The following is a 21,176-nucleotide window of genomic DNA, read 5'->3' as shown; positions in this document are numbered from 1 at the left end:
CTTGTTTGATTATGTTAACGAGTTTAAAATTTTATTCAAATTTAATTTATTTATTTACCGAACTGAATTTGAACGAAAATTTTCTTTACCGACTTTAAAAATTATTAAACATAAAATATTGTTCAGCCTTGATTTGATTACTTGATAAACCAAACTCAATCGAAATGATTACTTGATAAACCAAACTCAATCGAATGAGTTATTACCAAATCGAACACAATTCGAATATCCAATAATTTGATTCATCCATCTTTCAATCCCCCGTCTAAAATCCTTTCATTTCCCCATGATCCTACTATGGGGCTTGGATTCTCAATAGGAAAAAGTTAAACAATAGAATCAAAAAGTCAGGGTGGGGATCCATCGAATATCAACAAGTGAACGAAGAATAGTGAATACTTTTCCAATTAATCATTTAAATAACCAGAAATCAATTCCTATCTCTCGATTATAACCTCTCAAATAACATGTTAGCCACTCCTATCATTGGACGAGCTTCAGAGACAGCAAATAAATGGAAAGCTCTGAGCAGTTCTGTTCAACAATCATCACCTAGAGTAAGGAAGTAGGGTAAAATCATCCTCCATCCCGAGATGCAGCTTTACTTCAAAATATCACTACCATTTACAAGGGAAAATAAATCATAAATAACATTCTTTCGTTTCCTTGAAAAGCTAATATCATAATGGAGCTTGAATATCGCCTTCACAGAACCTCCAAGAACCATCATATTGCCTCTTCAGGTAATAACGTATTTTATAAGTGCTGCAACAAGAGGAATCTTTAAGAACTATGACAGACCACAGAATACAAATATATATATATATATATATATATATATATATATATAACGTATATAAAGATACAGTTATATGGTGTTCATGGTAACACGAGGAAAAATAGATGGTGGTAGACAAAAAGAAACACTTAAAATTACTCATGAAATTTAAACTGATGCAACTCTTAAAGATGCAATAGCTTGGTTTCCATTTTTCTCCTTTCTGGCACTCTTCTTTTGTTTCTATTTTATTAACTACATCATGCTTTTAGATACTAAACTTTAAGGAAAAAGATCAGTTGTAACATTGAGATATGGAAGAGCAGGACAACATAAACCCTTCAGTCCTGCTTACAGTTTACCTAAATTAAAGCATCATTAATACGGTTCATACTTATTCAATCTCACAATTTGATTCAAAAAAAGACATTTAAAATAACCTTTTGTCTTGGAACCCAGTGCACAAACAACAGTAAAAAGCAGCATGGAAAATTATAATACTGGATTCCTAGAGCTTGAACGAAATTTTAGGTGAATAGTAGATGCACCTGCTTATCTCCATGTGTTTATGCTCTGTGTGTGTGTGTGTGTGTGTGTCTCAAGAACACAGGTCTTAAACATTACTGATCACCTTAAGGCCGTTAACTTCCCAACTACCTTCCAAACAAAGCAAGTAGAAAAGAAGAACATGCAGAATTTGCATCCTGATATCTAATCAAAATACAAAAGTCCACTTGCCATACCCAAGTGATTGGCAGCTTAATTTCCAAGTACCTGTAATAATTCGGATTCTTAGGCTGAGAATCATCTACAAGTTCAGCAGCTTCCTCTAAGATTGCTTCTATCTCTGCCATTTCATTACCAGTCTCATCCGTTAAAATATCTGCCTTCAGAACTGACAATTGCAGCAAAACGAACTTCCAGAAACATGACTTGGCTTTCGCAGCATCAGCCAAAGCTTGCCACTGTTTCATATTTTGAATAAACACTGATTAACAGCAAACACAAAAAGGCCAAACTCTAAACTCAAGCCCCTGACTTTTAATTAGACTAGAATAATTTGTCCAATAGCTCATGTTTGAGATGTTAGCCTGCGGTGTTGATAGAACGATCTTGTCATCAAATTCCAGAGAGTTAGAATTAGAGAAGTTCAATCTCAAATTTCGAGCTCCGGTGTGTCCTGTCCAATACTAATGTTGCTCAACAGTAGTAATCTCTTTACTGTCAGGACGATCGTCTGCCTTGCCAGTTAAGTATTTTCAGTCTCCAGCCCATAGATAATAAATCATAGAACCAATATTAGTTCAAAGAAAGGGTCATATTATCAACTACTTCACATTATCATAATTATAATGATGCTAATAGTAACAAGCACTTAAAACATTGATAGAATAGCGTATTTGCTCATGCAATCTAACAAGGAGACCATCAAGGATTTCTGCTAAAACAAATGATGCCAAAATAGGCATATAGAGCTCACCTGACCAAGCATTGACTCATCAAGGATATCAAAGAGTCTCTGTACATGATGGTTAGGTCCTAGCGCTTCAGCTTTAATATCTTGCCATTTCCTAACTAGAGTCTCAGCTTCTTCCACAGGCATTGGCTGCCTGAGCACTCCAACACCAGAGGATGACAAACTAGCAGCAAGACAAGATTTCTGCAAACTTACAACTTCTGGCTGGGGTCTCATCTGAATTTTAAGCATTGAAAGGAACTTCTTAAGTTTCTTGGCATTCTTACTCTCATTTTCATCTAGAGAAAAATCTTTAGACCAGGAAATGGAGCTTGATGTAGTTGGTCTTTTCAATCTCCACCTAGAACTGTTTCCCATCTTGTAGAAGTGCATGTTCATCAGCCTGAAGGAAGCGTAAATAATGCAGCCCAAAGATGTAATGTACATCAACTTCCTAACAACAGTATATGGGTCTGACCAAATGTCCCAGGCTTTATTTTGGTGAGAACCCAAATTTCTTTTTAATTGAATAGGTACGTCAACATTGGCACCACTATTGGCCTTGTTTTCTGTCAGTGGACCTTGCAGATTGGCTGGGGTTAACTGCTTTACTGCTGGTCCTACATGTCGTGAAGCGTCTTTAGATGGAATGCTGTCTTCAAAAGCTTTTCGATCCAACACAAGCGGATATGTAAGTGATTGGTGGCTCATATTTGATGTTGTATGAAGAGATCTCTTAGGTTGCCTATTCCCAGAAGTTTGCTTTTCTCCTGCAAAGAAAATAACCTGTACAAAGAACATCACATCCTGGCCCTAGATATACAACTAGCATCATATGTTATCACCAAGAGACTTACAAAAGATGGTGGAGTTTCCCGAGTATCTGGGAAGACCTGAAGTACAGAATCCTTCAGCCATGTCTCCTGGCAATTTAGAAGAAAATGTGGTAAGGGATAGATACATATAGACATTCATAAAGAGAGAGGAAAGAAGAGAGGCAGAGGTGAGCTTAGAAGATAACTAGTGACACTGCAAATAGAACAACTGAAATTCTATATAACTACAATTAACACAAGAGTTTATCCAAAAGATACAAATGCCATATATTGGCAACAGCAGTTTTTTTGCATATGATAATTAAGTTTCCAATGTGATATTGCTCTCATAAGTAGTTCTGAACTGCAACAATAAAACAAGGACAAAAATGACCCCCCCTCCCCCCCGGGAATAGAACAATAATGCACTTCATAAGTAGTAGTTTTTATACATCACATGATAGCCAGAGAACGATACCAGTGATTTCCTTGAATTTGAAACATCTTTGGCTTCTTTATCTGAAAGTAACTTCCGTGCAGCAGGACTTGAGTTCAGCTCAAGCTGCCAAAGCTTTTCAGCAGCAGTTGCCTCATCACCCTGCATAATGGGACTCAAACCTTGGCTCAGTATTAGTATGACTATTAAGTACCACAAAGAAAGGGTAAAGATAAAATATACCTGATCAAGAAGAAACAAGCAGAATGCTTCCTCAAATTTCAAATCAGTCCCTTCTGACGATATCAAACATTCACATATTGTTTTCGCTTTGTGAATCTAAAAGGAAAAATAAACCACAAAACAAATAAAATATGCTAAGCTGTCAAGTCTCTGTCAACACACAATAGCATGTACTGAACATAAACACCAATAGAGTTATGTGTCCAATAGAAAAATTGTTGCTAATCGCCATAGTAGATAATTGTACAAACTAGTAGGTAGTTCCCTGGGAATGTTGCAAGACACATTTTATTTCAAGTAAAGAGAAACAACTTACCAAATCTTTCTGCTTGCTTGAAAATCCAAGGGCAATGTGAGCTATCAAAATCACGTAGAAACAATTAAAATCAATTACAACTCTTTGACTTTGTGACTCTAGAGATTTCTTATTTTTTCGTGTAAGAGCAAGATCTTCCCAGGGAAGAAGTTCCACAATCTCTGTAGCCATGAGCTTACGGAGCGCTTGATTCAAGAAAATTGGCCAGTCTTGTACCTGGCTAGAACTTTGTACATCAAGGCCCTGCCTAAGCAGTTCACGTAAAGCTGAAATGGCTCCTGACCTCCGTTCAGCATTTTCAGGTGTGTGAGGCATGCCTAGTAACTCCAGTGTGCAAGCTGGTGCAAGCTCTTCCAGAGATTCTTCAATCTAAAATAAATTTCACAAAAATGATTAAATCCTCTCCGAATCATTAATTTTGATTAGTGTGTTTTGTCGCAGATATAGAGCAGAAACTATGAGATGTTACCTCAGACAAAAGTGTCATCTTCCCAAGTGAACTTTTACTCCTAAGAAGACACTGAGCACGGGCAAGAGCTTCAAACCCTTGTGAAATCTTGTTCTTCTCAAAACAAGCTTTTGCAATCGAACACTTCAAGAAAGCACCTATATTAAGAAAAGGATGCATAACAAAACTGCCAATTTAAAAAGTAGCACACAGGTCTGACCTGTTCATTCTCTTACCTCTGCTAGTGCCATGGACAAAAGAACATCATGAATGTAAGACTTAGCATCTCCGTGCTGTAAGGCTCTCCGTCCAATATCAAGAACAATCTTATCCTCTCCAGCCTAGATCAAATAGACTGAGAAAATCAGTATTCCAGGGGAGAAAAAGGAAATCCCAACTCAGTACCTTAACTGTAGAATATTGCCGAAAATTGGCATACAGTCATTGCTCACAAAATGAATTATGTACCATAACATATGAAGAACTGAAAAAATGGAACCAAAGAATGCAATTTATTATCCAAGAGAATAAAATTACGCTCAGGTATGAACCTTTGCTGCATGCAGTTTGAGAAAGTTAAGTAAAATATGCCTGCACAATCACAATACCTCCTGAAGAAGGCAAAGAGCAGCAGGCACCCAAGACCATGGAATTCGTAGAGAAGATTTAGGTGCGACCTTTTCCTTTGTATTTCCAGCATATTCTGGTTCAAAAAGAAGCTTATCCCTCACATCCATCAAAAGATTCTGTGACATGATGGCATAAAATATTAACATGGAAATGAAGTAAGACAAATATCTAATGACGTATTCTTAGGAATCAGATCCCAAGTGCAAAAGCTTTAAGGAAAAAAATAACAGAAAATGAAAATAATCATATCACCAGTGGAAAGCCACGCACATTGAATGACCATATCAAATGATAGAAGCTCCATTAAGAAAAACTTTTTTCCAAAAGCATGTTTACTATCTTTAAGGAAAGGAAAAAGAGAAACCCTTATCTTCTATGTTTTCTCTCTAAGTTAATAGGAAAGTAAAAAAGAAAAAGGAGTACCTCATTAAACTTGCCATTTAGAAAACAGAAACTGGTAATGACTTGTAGTAACACAGAACAAATACTAACCAGAGATAGCAGACCCTACCTGACGACTAACAACAACATCTGCAGTATAGCCTTCTTCAATCTGTGCATTCCTCAGATGCATTGCAGACTTAACAATTTCATCTTTCTCTGCTTGATCAGAAACACCAAGAATCTGCAGTTTTTATAAAGTAAAATGAGTATATCAAAATGCCTCTAATTTAGACAGTAAATTGGTGCTCAATCATTTCAGCAAATTGGCGCTATAGTTTAAATTATGAAATACGGGAAAAATAGCATTTTGAAACACCTATAATCAAGTAAAACTGTAGTTTTCAGACAAATCACTACATTGGCTTATCCAATTCTACTATATCTCTTCTATTTGAACTTCATTTTTCAATTTCTCCTCCAAAATTTAACCATTCAAATAGCACCCCAATATACATTTCCAAGTTTAACCTATTAGGACTAACTCTACCTAACCATCTCCCGGAACCATCAAGCTATATGTACTCCTTACGTTTTCACCCAATTACTCTTCATTTTAACCAACAAATACCGGAAAACAAATCATCAAAATAGTTGTTGACGCAAAAAGTACTAGCCAGAGTGCTCCCGTATCTTCACTTTCTTACAGTAATAATAATAATAACAGTAAATAAGAACATAAACAATTAAAATCCACCACTTTTTTTTATTTACATTTCCAAAAATTTACATTGATAATTAAACAAAACACTGCCAGCCTACATATGAAGGGAAAAAATACACATTCATGCAGCATGAAAATAAGAAAATCAGAGAGTAGAAAAAAGTTGAAAAAGACCTGGTAACAAGTGACCGGTATTTCAGCAGAGGGAACGATGGGAGACTGAGAATGAACAACATTGATATTATTTCTACTGCCACTACCACTCTCCACAACAACCCGGAGGTCAGCATTGGCGTAAAATCTCCAACACCGACGGCGGTTAATACTCAAAATCACCAATCCTCTATTATGATTCAAAATCCCAGCTCTCAAACCAAAAATAGACGAATAATTCACCCATTTTACATCAAAATAACCGCAAAATTTCAACTTCTTCCTGATGTCATTGTGGTTGTTATCTAGCGTGTTTAAGTACGCACAGCAGCAGTGGGACGGAGTTGGGAGATGAAGAGTCGCCATGCGGAAATCTACTGTTGTTTAGTGTGTGACAGTGTGAGAGAGATTAGAGTTTTCATCACAGGAATTTGTGGATCGGTGAAGCCATTTTCGAGGATTTTTGATGGATTTGTTTTGTTGGGAGAGAAAAAGGAGAGAAGGGTTTTTGGCATTTTATGGGTTTTTCATTTTGCTTCGTTACACCCGGCACTCAACCGTTGCTCTTTTCGCTTTTTGGATTAATTAAAGATAAATAATTACTTTATTCCATTCCTACTTTATGATTTATTCACTTCAGTCATAGCATTAGTAATTAGCGGTTAATTAAAGGGCCTATTTGCAATGTCGAATACTTGATAGCCTTGAGATGTAAATTGCAATCAACTCGTGTGACAGTGATATATAAGCCCCCCCGCAGCTGGACATGGAGCACTCTTCCCGCCTTTCTGGAGTCTCTAATTATTTATTAATCTGAAAACACACACTCACACAATAGAAGGAAATCGGACGAAATGGTTCGAGGCGGAGGAGGAGCGAAGAAGGAGAAGGAAGAGAATGCGGAGGCGGAAGAAAGGAAGAGACTGAAGAAATCGGCGTTTAAAAATAATATACTTTCCGAAACGCAGGCGACGGCGAGTGGCTCCAACGCTCTGAACCCTTCGGCGACAGTGGTCAAACACCATGGCAAAGATATCATGAGGAAATCGCAGCGGAGTGGCAAGAATCGTTATTTATTCTCATTTCCTGGGCTTTTAGGTCCAATTTCTGGTGGAAAGGTTGGGGAACTCAAAGACCTCGGCACTAAGAATCCTGTTCTTTACCTCGATTTTCCCCAGGTTCGTGTGGAAGTGGAAACCATGTAGAAAATTCACAATCATCACGGATTAGCTGGTGATTTCCGATTTTAGTTGTTTGAGTATGAATCAAGAGATTGATAGATAAATGATCAAATAGGATGTATGGTCAAAATTAGGACATGTACGTATTTATGCACAGAGTTTGGTTATATAAGGTCTTGAAGACAGATTTGTAGAAGTTAGTTCTTTTTCTGCACAATTATGATATTTAAGCTCTAATTACATAAACGAGGCAAAATGTATTACTAGTAGGGGAGAACCCCGAAAAAAGCATAAATAGGAAAATGGTTGTTAACTAGTTTTGCAAAATCAGTTGTTAATTGTTCTGGAGTATAGTCATACATTTATTTGTTAATTTTCTCGGATAGTTGAAGAGAGTAATAGGAAAGTGAGGTGCAAACAACTTCTTGATCATAGATTCCCTTTGAATTGGAATTGTTTTTCTGTTTCCCTTTGTTTCCACCATTGGAAATGAATTTGAAATTACGGTGGTATTTTTATGATGTGTAGGGTCAAATGAAGTTATTTGGTACAATTGTGTATCCAAAGAACAGGTACCTGACTCTTCAATTCTCGAAAACTGGAAAGAATGTGACATGTGAAGACTACTTTGATAACATGGTCAGTGTTTTTTTCTTATGTTGAGTGATTTTTGACACCTAAGATGCTCGATTCCTCTTACCCAGAAATTTGTTTTACCTGATTCAGAAAGGAAGATATCTTGAATTGCCCTAAGTTTTGGTTCTCAACCATCATTGTCCTTTAAGCTACTGTGAGACACAGACTTTCTTCTCTGATGATTCAATTCTTCCACTGGGTTTACCATGTGGTGGAAACCATTAACTCCACATGCATATGTATTTACATGAGAATAAAGATGGTTAAATGTCTCAAGAACACTGATATATTTTATTGTGAATCAGCTCAACTCATTTTTGATAGTGATATGGTAAATTATGCTGACTAAATCAGTGAAATGTGATTAACAATTGGACCTTCAACCTCTCCTTTGGTTGCTGATTCTCACATCATTTAAGGGGTTTTTTCCACTATCCTTTTAAGAGATGGATCCTTGTATTTATAATGTGGGATCTTTTGTGTGCCATAATCATGGAAGCTAGGCCAACCATTAGCTGTCAAGGAAATACTCTAAAAGAAGTTGTAGATATGTGAGCTTTCTTACTTTCATTTTGTTGGTTTTTTGGGGCATAAACTAAGAAACAACACCTTAGTGTTGCAAAAAAAGCTTATAAGAGACTTGTATTGAAGGTAGAAAATGAGCTTATGTTCTACATTCATCAACTCACTATTTATAGTGATTACATGAAACAAACTAGCAAAATATCCAACTAACAATTATCCTAAAAATCTCAACAAAATATAATCTTCTACTACTAGCAAATCTTAGCTAATATATTTGTTAACAACCCAACATGATCTTTGGTTAACAAATATCCTTATTTTCTAATAACTAAATTATTTTGATATCAAACCCAATCTGATAAAATCTGTAGGAAAAGTTGGCATATCTCAACACATTCTCTCTCTGCCCCATTGTCTACTTAATGAAATTTATTATGTGAAGACATTACTGTATTTACTTTTTCTGATTTTTTTATCAGATTGACAATTTTTTTCTTGTCTGACTGTTCTAGTTCTGATACAGAATATAAATGTTGCCAAATTTGACATATTTGGTCTTGTCATTATCTCTTTCTAATATTGCTTCTCTTGTGCTCTGGGTGAAGTGAGTTTTCAATAAATACCTAGAAATTTCCCACAATATTGTGAGGTTTTGTCTTAAATTTGTGATTGCATATTTCTTGCTTTTCCAGATTGTGTTCTCTGATGCTTGGTGGATTGGGAAAAAGGATGAAAATCCTGAAGAAGTACGTCTAGAATTTCCAAAGGAGATGGATGTGGTTAGTCCACTGTAAAGCTTTTTGACTTGCTGTGCTTTTATCTGCTAACTTTGTAATGATGGTTTGATGAGTATGTTAGAATTTATGATATCTTTCTATTATTTGTAGATAACATTAAAGGATATCCCATATGTTTTCTTTCTCCCAGGAACAGGTGCAAAACTATGATTTTAAAGGTGGTGCAGGTGGGCCAAGTGATAGCAAGCGAGATAGCATTAAAACAGCTAAGAAAGTTGTTGAGCAGCCATCTCCTAAATTTGAGCTGGAAGAAGATTCCTCTGACAGTCAAAATAAACCTAAAGAAGTTCTTGAACTCACTCCATCTCGGAAGTCAGCTAGGACAGATTCCTCTGACAGTCAAAATAAACCTAAAGAAGTTCTTGAACTCACTCCATCTCGGAAGTCAGCTAGGACAGCAGGAAAGACATTCAAGTACATTTCAATGCTTTTGCTTTCTAACTTAAATGTGTCAACATGCTGCTTTAACAAGTATTTTGTGTCTTGTCTGCAAAACAAGAAACAAGTACATTAATGTTGAACTATTAATTTGTCAAATGAAATTGCCTGGATACTGTAGACAGACTATAGCATGTTGAAAATTTTTAAAACTAGGTGTCTTGAAAAGAAATAGAGTCACCAATGAGATGTATAGTCTTAATCTTTTGTTATTATACAGTATAAACATGCAAAATGGTGTTTGTTTGTTAACTCTTAATGAGTGACATAAAGGCACTTATTCCTAAATATAGGTGAGAGCGTTTGGCTAATTATTTTAGTATTTTGGCCGTTTTCCCCATATTTTCCTTACAGGTGCATGAAGCTTTAATTTCAGTAATATGTTCTGAATTTTGGCATTTTGATTGATGTATGTCTGTCCCTATTGCTGTTTTGTGGATACTGTTATTTATGAAAGTTCCCCACTTAGATTTGACTCTTGTGTATCAGAATAATCTTCTAGATTTCACTGTCAAGTGTATGTCTTGAACCTATCAAGGGAGGAACTTGTGACGTCATATTAACAAATACCAAAAGACAAAGAAATATTGATTGTACTAGTGATGTAATTCCCCAACTAGTAATATTACTGGCAGATGGATGACAAAATTAAAATGACAAGAAATACATGGACTCAATTCTTTTATTTTAACATTTCTCCAAATGATTAAAATTTATTCTGTATTGTTGAACTGACAGGCACTGTCTCTTTTCTACTTTGGTCTGCTATGTTCCACTATGAGCTTGTGTTGGATTCTTCAGGTTTAATTGCTCAATAATGGATGGTTAGCTACTTTATTGGCTGCTAACAAAACACTGTCTAGGTTTGCTGAGTCTTCTTCTGGAGATGACATTGCTGATGGTTTGGGGGAGACCTCAGGAGATGATTTTGTTAATAACGGGCTAGAAAGCTCAGAAGGAGACGGGGACAACGTTGCTAAAGATATCCTTCTAAATTCATTGACCTTGTTAGTTCTTGTTACTTTGATGACATTCCTCTATTTATAAGTAGATTAAGCTTTTTTTGTTGTTTGTTTTCATCGCATGAGCTGTCTTTTCACCTGCAATCTACTTACTTCCTTAAGAATGTAAACAGACTGGAAAGTCTTGCCATGTGGTACTTGACCTTGATAAGGAAGATGCTGAAACAGATGCTCCAGTCCCAAAGAAAAGAAAACAAAGTGCAAAATCAGCTTCAAAAACTAAAGAGCTTGCTCATAGTAATCAGGGTTCTCTGGTTCAAAAGACCATATCATCCTTATTCAAGAAAGCAGGGGAAAAGGTATGGTGTTCAAGTTTTGTTGATATTCCAGGTTTGTATCATGGGAATTATTGATAGACCACATGATTGATGAGTACACTTCTACTTATCAAGGCATACATGCTGTGGAAAAGGCTTTCTGTGGAATGCCTAAATAATTTTCTTGTGCTGTAGCTTCTCTCATACCAATAATTGGTACAGTTTTACAAATCTAAGCTGCTTAAAGGGACATTTTTTTTAGTAGCTGGAAACCACTTTTATTTTAATCAATGTTGACATCCTTGGTAGAACTTTTTCTGTTTGTTCTGAATTTGGACGTCATGATGTTCTCTTTGGGTTTCTATAATACGTCACCTACTTGTTGAGTCCTGTTTCTTTGTATCTAAAAAAGCGAACGTTTGCCTCTTGCATTTTCAGCATCAGAACAGTTAGAAGAAAAGTAATTTGCTTTAGGAAATAACTTGCTATATTTTTTTTAGACAGCTACTTCCTTAGACAACTACTTCCTCTTTGATTTTACTTGGTTTTGTTTATTCTGCCACTTTGTAATGTAATTGGATCTCTGAAAGTACCTGTCCAAACTATTAGTCTTTAGGTTTCAATGAATTTTTGCGGCATGCATATAACCTGCAGTAATAAGGACTATAGGACAAGTTAATTCTTTATAGGGGTTTATGAAGATGAACCCATCATGGCCACTGATTAGGAACAGTGGAATGATTAATATTGTTGATGAATACTTATGGAGGTACAAACCGTAGTGTCCACTTTGTGTTGAATGGTGAGCATCTGCCCTGATATCCTGAATAGCTAACACTAGAAAGTAAGAGTTAAAGAATGAGTTCGGTTGAGTTGTTGCCTACAAAAGTTTCCCTTATATTTAACTTTGTAGTTTTTCAGTATCTTATACTTCCCCATGAAACTGTGTGAATGATCAGCTAGTTTGGGAAATCTAAGAAGATATCACATGGGAGACCTTATAAGGATATCAAAGTTGACTTGGCAGAATTTGTAGTGTGTGATATTATTCTCTTAATAAAATAGGAAAGGGCTATTGTGGTGCTTTTCCCTAACTTGACTTAAATTATATTCTTTGTATTCAGCAAACTGTATGTTTTTCATGCTTTAGAGCAAGCTTAGTTATGAAAATGACGTTTTCTCTTCCACAGGTTGTGCATACAGATGCGAATGAGAAGATAGATAATGTCAAGGTGAGATCTCTTTCTATCTTTTTTTTAAAGAGAATTTCAGAAAGTTTCTTAATTATCTTCTTGGCATCAAAATACCTGTTATTGCTGTTTTGATTGTAACCAGTTTTAAATTTGAATTGTTATAACGTAGCAATGGTTGTGTTGCAGATTTCCAGGCCCTCGAAAAAGGGGAAACCAGTAGGCAAAAGAAAAGATGGTTAGTTAAGCACTTCCACTCCAGTCAAACATTTTGAGTCATATATTGAGCATCAACTTGCTCTTAATGTTCTCCAGGTTTCTTAATATGTTGCAATATACTTACAGAATCTCAAGGTTAATTACTGTGGTGTTTTATGCTGTCCTAAATGCCCAGTAATAGCTTATTCGTATCATGTCATTAGTGGCTTAAAGTGTTGTAGATACCATTGCATAACCAACATATTTAGTTTGGTATCCTGTTGAATTAATGATCTGTTTGCTCTTAACATGACCTTTTGTTCTTAACATGACCTTTTGTAGCATCGGTCTTTCAAAATTCCTGAATTTTACATTATATTGATAGTTAAGTTTTTATTTACTACTGATTTACAGAGCTATTCATTTTTCTTTAGACTTTTATGCAGTCAAAATTCAATAGGTTACTATAGTGTATGGATAGGGTTTCTAAACTTGATTAGATAAAGTGCACTTGTCAAAATCTTTGTACGGCGATAAATCATTTTAATTATTAAAAATACATGTGTTACTTAGAACTCTTGATTAATGACTCAAATGGTGCACAAGTTTTGATGAGGAGAAAGAGAGGGCGGAGTGGAGAAGAGGACGAGGGTGAGGAATATTATAGGATGTAACCCTCTTTCTTAATGCTTGATGATCTGTATTTTTGCATCACATTGTTACAGGCAGCCAGTTATATGGTTTCTTTATCTGGTTAATGGACCTCATATGTAATTTCCATGTTATGTTGCAAGATGGATCATCCAGATTGATGTCCGATCATTTTAAAACTTTCTAGTTATGCTTCGTGGTCAATTAAACAATGTTGTTGAAGACGATTGAAAACTTTTTCTTAACTGAGCTCATTTGCATTTTCGTTTCCCTCTGCCTTAATGTAGGAACAGAAAGTTCAGCAAGGAAGAAAAAAATGAAGGTTCAGGTTTGCCTCATTGCCTGTTCCTTTCAGCTTTTTACGTCAGAGATATAAACCGAATCTATGTGTAATTTGTGTTAACTGTTTCAAGTGATATGACCATAAATTCGTAATCTGTATATTCTGATCTGCTTATTTGGTAGATATTGTAGAAGGATGTTACCTTGTGGTTTTCTCTAATATGGGTAGATACTAAGAAGTTGAAAGACTGGGAAGTGTTTACTCTTTCAGTAATTTTCTATTGTGGTTCTTGACATACAATACATGGACATGTTTTCATGGTCTACATCCTTTAAGTTGAAATAAACAATGCTGTACATGTAATTATAGACTGCAAGTTCATTTCTGCTATAACCTATAGCACTAATTTGTAATGACTATCACCAGATGTTGTGAAGACTGAACCAGATAGATGTTAGCCTGACGACTAAGATGAACTTATGGAAGAAATTCATTTGAAGTGGAGAACCTTGGTGTTTTTGAAAAAATGTTTGTTGCTGTAGTGTCGTGAGGTTGAATTTCTCTCTCCAGTTGTGTCAAATGACCTTGCCAGATGTGTATTCATCTTTAGGGTGACACTGAATTTTAAACCCGTACAAGTTATATGATATGTATAACTTAGTGGGGTTGTAAAACCTGTATGATATTGTAAGATATGTATGTTATGCATCAAAATTCCCTCTCCTTGGGTATCATCTGCTTCTATGATGAGTGGAGTACATCTACTTTTGATGTTTTTACATGACCTAAGTGTTTTTACATATAAAATTGTTGTACAAGCGATGACATTTTGTCTTTGACACCAATCAGTTTTGTTTTTGCACTTTGTAGGTTGAAGATGATGATATTGAGGAGTTCACTAGCACATCGCAGGTGAGATATGTTGATGCAGTTTAACTGCATAATCTGAGTTAGGTAACGTTGATGATAGTTCACAAGTTGGTCAAATTGTTCGTTTTAGTTAAACAACTGTTGCACTAGTAAAAATTTGCAGATAAAGGGATTTGGAATCTATAACATAAATTAGCTGCAATCTGTTTATCATTTACAACTCATGCTAACTCAATGTGTAACAAACTGTTTTTAGGATATGATTTCAAGTGATGAAGACTGGACTACTTAACAACAGTGATGTGATGACAGCCGCAGTAGTTGTCAAAACAAATTTCTACTCGGATATAAGTCGATCTGTGAATTCCCCCAGTTGAATGTCCAAGAAATATGAGATTGCTTACTTCTCTTGGTGATGGATTAATTGGTAATGCTTGATGTCAATTCTTTTTCTTTCATTGTAAGGAATGTAATGCAGAATCGAGAAAAATGATAGGAGGTTGGCGCAGAATTTGTGACTCCTTCTTCTTTTTATTTGCCATGTAGGATAGTTCATAGAAGCTTCAAAAGCTATTGGTTGTATACTTGAGTAGTAGTTCAATTTGGATACTTGAAATGATCCTGCGAGGAAATTCTTGCGACTCCTATTAAAAGAAAGATGCTAGATCGGCCCTTTTATTTAACCCAACTTTTGTTGAGTTGATCTGTTTCTCATCTCTGCTCGACCCGCAAGTTCTCATCTCAATTCAGGGAACAGTGTGCACGAAAGAATATATGCAGAAAGGTTCACAAACAGGGAAACATCTCATCTCTGATATTCCCATTAAATACTGCTTTATTACATCGTCTTGCTATAACCATGGAAACGAAGAGGAAAAAATGAAAAAAAAAAAAACAACAAAGAGAAAGAAGGGAAAGATGGGAAGAATGTACATAGACCTTTACTTAATTCAACTGGCATTTGCAGTCCTTAAAGTGCATTTCAGATTAAGGCTTAGGAGCCAAAAACTTATCTACCCTACTGTTTGTGCCCTTGGACAGGAACTTCATGCAGATAGGAGGTTTCACCCCAGCCAGAGCTAATATAGAATTAGGCAGAGTCCATATGCCGTCTCCACAAATCAAGCCTGAAGCCACAGCCGGTGCAAAAGCATCAGCCTTAGCCCTGTTTATCCTTTGCCAGATGTAGAGAATTAGGCTCCCAACACACATGTCAATGGCAAAATATGAACCCAAGTAAAATGGAATTGCCATCGCCATTGGGAGTGGAATATACCTTCCACGTTTCTTTCCCACAGCATCCCTAATCATGTTGATGAGAATTGATGCACAAAAGAATGCATAACACAGTTTGAGGCAATTTTTTGGCAGGGCTGAAAAGCCTTCAACTCCGAGTTTAGCCATGTTATAGTAGACAGTGGCAAAGGGAGCCGGATACGTGGTTCCGGTCACACCAAGATCCGGAAAAGCCTTGTAAAAGATCCAGAAGACACAAGGCGCTACCACACATCCCATTGCAGTGCCAATCACTTGGCTCACAAACATGGAACGCGGTGAAGCCAAGGTCAAATATCCGGTCTTAAAATCCTGCATTAGGTCAGAAGCTGTGGAAACAATGTTCATCATGACTCCACATGCTGCCAAACCAGCTAAAACTCCACCATGTGAAGTACCGGCCCAAGCTCCAATGGTGAAGATGGCTAGCTTTCCGTACGTTGATGCAAGTGACCAGTCGGTGAGCCCACAACCAAATGCATTGCAGAATGCAAGCACTGGTGCAAAGGTGTAGATAAGTATAATGTGGTACCATTTTAACTGGTGGAAGATGTGAGGAAGTGTTAGAGTTGAGATGACAGCAATGGCAATGTAACCTCCACAAGCAAACCAGGTTGGTATTTGATCCTTCAGAAAGAGTCGAGTGCGGCGCTGGTCGTCAAAAGAAAGAGGTTTGTTGGTAGGAGATGGACTGTCAACAGTTGGGATATGCATGCTAGCACTTCGGTCGTGAATTTTGGTAACTAAACCGGCTACAGTTCGGCTCAGCACCTTGAAAAAGTTGTAGAGGCCATCACCAAGTATCATAGCAATGCCGATAAACACCTATAGGATAACTCAAATATCAGTGAAGAAGAGAGACAACTGAATAACAGGTAATGTAACACATACTTCCAGCAGAGCACCTTGTAACCTTGGAGTCCCTGAAGATTGTTGTGGCTTAGGCCTGCTGGGTACCAATCCCCCTCCCTCGTTTCTATCAGAGGCCACATTAGACCCCAAGAGAGAATTCCTCCAACCAGCACAGATACGTTTATGATGTGAGGGCAAATCATTCCCACGCCAACATAGGTTGCAGAAAAGTCGAAGTAAAACCTGGAAATGCAAAATTACCACTTGAGCTAATGATGAATGGCTTTTATTGTTTCTTGTTGCCCCCCCCCCCCTCCAAAAAACCCGGCCCAACAAAAACCCCCTCATGGCCTCATCCTGGTCATTTTCTGTATTTTACTTTGCTGACTAGCAATAGAGAATCTGTGGTTTGGGTTATATGAGAAAGAGGATCATGCGTTTACTTGTAGTTATATGCTTTTAAACCAAATGTTGGGAAGCTTGCAAATCCACAGTCATCACCAGCAGTAAAGAACCACTGGAAGAAACCCCACAAGAAGCTGAAGGAGAAGAACTTGCCCAGCTCTCTTACTTGTTTCCTGTAAGATCAAGCAAAGTTTGAAAGAAGTTGTTGAGAGGTATTTCTTCCATTATGATTTGATTAGAAGATCAATCTAGGATTCTAGGTAGCATCTTACTTAGCCAGCTTGGCCCCTTCAGGAGTGTGGAAGCTGTTAATAAGATGTGCTGTGGCGGTACCACTTGGATATGTCAATTTGAAGTCTATAATCATGATCTGCAGACAAACAGGTAATTCAAGATTTGGGACTACATGTTTCTGAGGATATATAGTTAATAATGAGTTATATTTCACACTTCTTAATTTAGTGGATGGGGCTTTTTGAAATGAGTAAAGGATCATGTTTGCTTCCTTGGTGATCTGGCATAAACTAACATGTTTCTCTCAGCTAACTGTGGTTGCAATCACCATTGATCAGGGCATGATTTTAATGTTATGTGGTTTAAAGTCACAAGTCTTCTTATCTTCCTCCTCCTAAATATGTGGATGGAGGAAAGGAAAGGAGATGAATCAGCTAGCCAGGTGAAATATTCTACATGATCTGTCCTTGCTACTTTAACCAATTTAGAGTCGCTGGAATTCATACAAAACCATACCTTGCGTAAAGGCACCACTGAGAAGAGGCCAAGGAAGCTAACTACAAAAAGAAACCCAATCATCCATCCCAATGTTGGGTTTTTGTATTGGAATCCAGCTTTGCCTTCTTCTGACTGCTTAATTACACGTTCGCTCATGGCAAACAGGTAACTGCCAAAACCTCCTGCGCATAATCATCCCGAATGATAAAATTTTTCAGGCCAAAGTCCCAATACATAATTTGATGATGTCTATGCCCTGAATTTAATTTTGTAGCTTATAATGTGTTCCTCGCTAGGCCTATCGCAGGCAATGGTGTGCAAAAAGAATGCCTAAAGAAACTCTTCGTGCTTGAAGAGTCATGAAATTCGACACTTGATTATCTATCTAAGAGAAACAACTGATTTAGTACATCAACATCTCTCTTATTTCACTAGCAGAAAAAGCTTTTGTTAACTCTGATTTACGCAATAGGAATTTTGATCTGTAAGCTACCACTGTTCTAAATAGTGGAGCCAAGACTTTTGTCCAGTTTGTGAATTTTTAGTGCAACTAAATATTTCTTATAAATTTAATAGGAATGAAACAATTTATTCAATATTGCAAAAAAATAAAATTGTGTATAGGTTGTGATTTATTATCTGCAGTAGTTATCAAGTCATTTAATAGTATAAAATTATAGTGGTTAATATTATGCATAAAACTATAAGATGTATATTTTGATATATATATATATATATATAATAGACAATTAATGTATATTTAGTCAAACTATCAAATGCATATTTAGTTTGCTTGTAATTCATATGTTGGACATCTAAGTGGACCTCAATATTAAGTAAATAGGATTTGTTCGACAGGAAATACCAAGAGTGCTTTGTTTTGCTTCAAGATTCCATGAGAGGATAACTGTAAAAAATTTTAATAGTTTCGTGGGGTAATTGTGGAACTAGATAGAATATTTTAAGGGCAAGTGTGGGGACAATTACACAAATTTTAAACTTTGTATAAGTTATCCTATAGTTTTTCAAAAATTGAGTGAAAGCCCCCTGATTTTGATAAAAAAATATTATAATTTCATAAAAATTTATACTAATGACAGAAAACTACGTTTGGATTGCATTTTCATGGAAAAATTACTGTAACGATTTGATGTATGCGAGAGAAAAAAGTAATAGGAAAATGTGATTACGGAAAACGACATAATTTTTCGACGAAAAACAGCAATCCAAACAAGGCGTCATCAGTCATACACAAATATTAAAGAATAGATAAATACAGACGCGAAGAACATAGAAAAATTACCCGATAAGCCAAAAAAATATGTTAAAATACCAACTTTGTTAATATAACCACAGAGTATATATGCTTAAGTGCTCAACTCCTTTACTTTTTCTCAGAGAAGTGCGTCCTGCTTTTAATATTCTTTTACGTACGATATAATAGAGCATTATTAACGGAGATACCCACCAGCACATGAGACTAAAGACTACATGACAGGATTATTAACATAAAAATCCAAAAAACAGAGAGTTCCGAAAGAGACTTTGTACTATTCTTTTATTATTTCTGACGCACGAAATCAGATAATATCATTACGAGGATTTGGATCTTATGTCTAGCAAGACAGGCTCAACCGTTAAACATGTTGATGATCATGCAATTGCGTGGAAGTGTATAATAAATACTCTTTATCACAGCAGAAGATCCTGCTAATAATTCACTAACACTTATGGCCACAAGAAGGGGTAAAAAAAAAGGATGATTTCAGAGTCGAAAGAAATTAGCAGAAAATTTGCAGAAGAAATGCTCCAATACAGATTAAAATCTTTTTGTTAATGTGAAGGAAGGCGGAAGAATTTCCAACACACTAACCGTATAAACTTGTAGTACAGCTTCAGTGGGAGGATGGAGAAACGTACCGCTAAATGCTATGCCAGAGGCAGCAACAACACAAGTTTGAATGACTGTGTTTTCTTGACGGGTGAAGGGCTGCTTCAGTAATCCAGATTTTTCAAGTAATGTTGTCCAAGTCTTGATAAAGAAGAAGCCCAGAAGTCCAGCTGAGACGTTGAGGGATGGTATGATACCTGTGGTGAGATTGAGCTTCATGACTATGAAGCAGAACATCACTGACATGAAAAAACTCACCACAAATGCTCTCACCGTCAGCTGCTTTTTCCATGAGGGCACTTCTTTGTTCTCAAATATCTTCTCTACCGACATTTCTTCTGCTCCTTGATCATTCTTTTCTTTCTTGATATTACTCGTCTCCAAACTCATTTGTTCTTCTGATTCAATTCCATTCTCTGCAATATTCTTTTCCCTTCCATTCAACTCCATTCTCTCTATTCCTCTCTTTCTTGAGTTTGGAATCTGAGGATGAGACTGATGAAGTTCTCTCTATCATACAACTGAAGTACTACTACAATACTAGTAATACTTGTATCGGATATGGTAAGAATTTAAAAGGTTGAAAGTGTCAAAGATTGCGAGAATACGTCGAGTGTGTCAAATGTTCACGTCAAGAATGTGGGGTGGGAGATTTGATTTGTAATAGCCACTTGCACATGCATGCCAAAAGACTTGCAAGTCATTGAAGCAACTTGGCATTTGGTTTGAGCTGATGGGACTTTTCTTGGATGTGGTACATTTGGGTATTTGTTTTAAAGTAAATCTTACATACACTGACAGTCAGTATATACACTATCACCATTAGATTTGTGGCATGTGTGCGAAAGTTGGATTTCAAATTCAAATATTGCATAATTGTCATTCATCCAGCGCTGACGATGTATACACTTCAAATTCAAATGCTGTATAATTGTCATTCATCCAATGCTGGCGGTGTATACAGTGTCAATGTAGGAAAGATTAATCCTTTGTTTTAATCTAAAACGTTAGTGAAAACAAAGTTATACATAGGGAACCATCTTCAATATGTACCATTTATTCAGTCTAAACTAAGAGTTTAAGATAGGGGGAGTAAAACCTTCAGTTTTAACTAGTTGTACTAATCTTTTGGAGACTTTAAATAGTTGGGTTCTTTATTTTTTTTGTTTTTTTTTGGGTGGGTGGGTGGGGGGGGTGTCCTGATGTCTTTTGGGTTAAAATTAGATATACGACCAAGAGGCCTAATGAGATTCTTATTAGGAATTGAAGTAGCAGTACACATTTTTCTTCATGTTCTGGCTATGAAGAGACCCCATGTTAAGTTCTAGAGTGGCAATAATGCTTTGTGGCCTCATTCTTTTACTCTTGAGTTCAATGTCTACTCCATAAGTCAAGAGTCTCTATTTGCTGCTTTCTCTAGGAGATGATAGATCCACAATCTAAGCACCAGACGAATTTATTTAATGATTCAAGGGATCCTCGCATATGAACTGTCTCAACTCAGTTGCCCTTAATCAAGATCTGTCCCACATATTGGCGATATTCTATAGTAACAAAAATATTGTCGTTAATGGGTTTCTAAGCCATAAATAT

General features: G+C 36.4%; 3 protein-coding genes across 9 annotated transcripts; 1 reads left to right on the top strand and 2 right to left on the bottom strand.

The window, feature by feature from the left end:
* Positions 1-378: 378 nt before the first annotated feature.
* LOC113738434 (plastid division protein CDP1, chloroplastic-like) lies at positions 379-6,939 on the bottom strand. Of its 2 annotated transcripts, XM_027265635.2 has the most exons (12): positions 6,402-6,937; positions 5,634-5,747; positions 5,101-5,238; positions 4,729-4,833; positions 4,514-4,636; positions 4,045-4,413; positions 3,729-3,824; positions 3,528-3,647; positions 3,092-3,157; positions 2,259-3,020; positions 1,553-1,743; positions 379-765 (listed from the first exon to the last, which is right to left on the bottom strand). In XM_027265635.2, exons 1-12 carry the CDS (start codon positions 6,744-6,746, stop codon positions 681-683), a joined length of 2,514 nt encoding a protein of 837 aa, XP_027121436.1. In that variant the 5' UTR covers positions 6,747-6,937; the 3' UTR covers positions 379-680. The 2 variants fall into 2 exon arrangements, with proteins under 2 accessions (XP_027121436.1, XP_071901896.1); XM_072045795.1 differs by lacking the exon at positions 379-765 and having other exon boundaries at positions 1,632-2,042; positions 6,402-6,939.
* Positions 6,940-7,120: 181 nt separating this feature from the next.
* Positions 7,121-15,111, top strand: LOC113739749 (uncharacterized). 6 transcript variants are annotated; one of them, XR_011812966.1, is made up of 12 exons: positions 7,122-7,558; positions 8,090-8,200; positions 9,415-9,501; positions 9,650-9,933; positions 10,821-10,940; positions 11,092-11,278; positions 12,427-12,468; positions 12,616-12,664; positions 13,563-13,603; positions 13,985-14,109; positions 14,429-14,470; positions 14,685-15,111. XR_011812966.1 is itself a non-coding variant. In XM_072045797.1 (11 exons), the coding sequence occupies exons 1-11, from the start codon at positions 7,235-7,237 to the stop codon at positions 14,718-14,720; spliced, it is 1,317 nt and encodes a 438-aa protein (XP_071901898.1). In that variant the 5' UTR covers positions 7,121-7,234; the 3' UTR covers positions 14,721-15,111. The 6 variants fall into 6 exon arrangements, 3 of the variants coding, with proteins under 3 accessions (XP_071901898.1, XP_071901901.1, XP_071901897.1); XR_003460311.2 differs by having other exon boundaries at positions 10,821-10,964; positions 11,093-11,278; XM_072045797.1 differs by lacking the exon at positions 13,985-14,109 and having other exon boundaries at positions 7,121-7,558; positions 9,656-9,933.
* Positions 15,112-15,213: 102 nt separating this feature from the next.
* On the bottom strand, positions 15,214-20,197 carry LOC113739748 (probable metal-nicotianamine transporter YSL7). Its single transcript, XM_027267064.2, has 6 exons — positions 19,613-20,197; positions 17,711-17,874; positions 17,233-17,330; positions 16,999-17,133; positions 16,609-16,798; positions 15,214-16,528 (listed from the first exon to the last, which is right to left on the bottom strand). Exons 1-6 carry the CDS (start codon positions 20,031-20,033, stop codon positions 15,416-15,418), a joined length of 2,121 nt encoding a protein of 706 aa, XP_027122865.1. The 5' UTR covers positions 20,034-20,197; the 3' UTR covers positions 15,214-15,415.
* Positions 20,198-21,176: the final 979 nt, after the last annotated feature.

This window comes from Coffea arabica, chromosome 4c (assembly GCF_036785885.1).
Source record: "Coffea arabica cultivar ET-39 chromosome 4c, Coffea Arabica ET-39 HiFi, whole genome shotgun sequence".
NCBI lineage: Eukaryota > Viridiplantae > Streptophyta > Magnoliopsida > Gentianales > Rubiaceae > Coffea > Coffea arabica.
This window is presented reverse-complemented; position numbering and strand designations above follow the sequence as displayed.

Bases quoted from the DNA above. Each gene is read 5' to 3' on its own strand.
- LOC113739749 (XM_072045796.1), top strand. From the start codon at position 7,235: ATGGTTCGAGGCGGAGGAGGAGCGAAGAAGGAGAAGGAAGAGAATGCG. The intron at 13,604-14,428 runs GTTTGCCTCATT...TGCACTTTGTAG, and splicing joins AGAAAAAAATGAAGGTTCAG to GTTGAAGATGATGATATTGA. The intron at 14,471-14,684 runs GTGAGATATGTT...AACTGTTTTTAG, and splicing joins AGTTCACTAGCACATCGCAG to GATATGATTTCAAGTGATGA.
- LOC113739748 (XM_027267064.2), bottom strand. From the start codon at position 20,033: ATGGAGTTGAATGGAAGGGAAAAGAATATTGCAGAGAATGGAATTGAA. The intron at 17,331-17,710 runs GTATGGTTTTGT...GTTTGTCTGCAG, and splicing joins CAGTGGTGCCTTTACGCAAG to ATCATGATTATAGACTTCAA. The intron at 16,529-16,608 runs GTGCTCTGCTGG...GTTATCCTATAG, and splicing joins AGGGACTCCAAGGTTACAAG to GTGTTTATCGGCATTGCTAT.
- LOC113738434 (XM_027265635.2), bottom strand. From the start codon at position 6,746: ATGGCGACTCTTCATCTCCCAACTCCGTCCCACTGCTGCTGTGCGTAC. The intron at 5,748-6,401 runs GTCTTTTTCAAC...TAAAAACTGCAG, and splicing joins TACCGGTCACTTGTTACCAG to ATTCTTGGTGTTTCTGATCA. The intron at 3,648-3,728 runs GTATATTTTATC...CCCATTATGCAG, and splicing joins GCTTGTTTCTTCTTGATCAG to GGTGATGAGGCAACTGCTGC.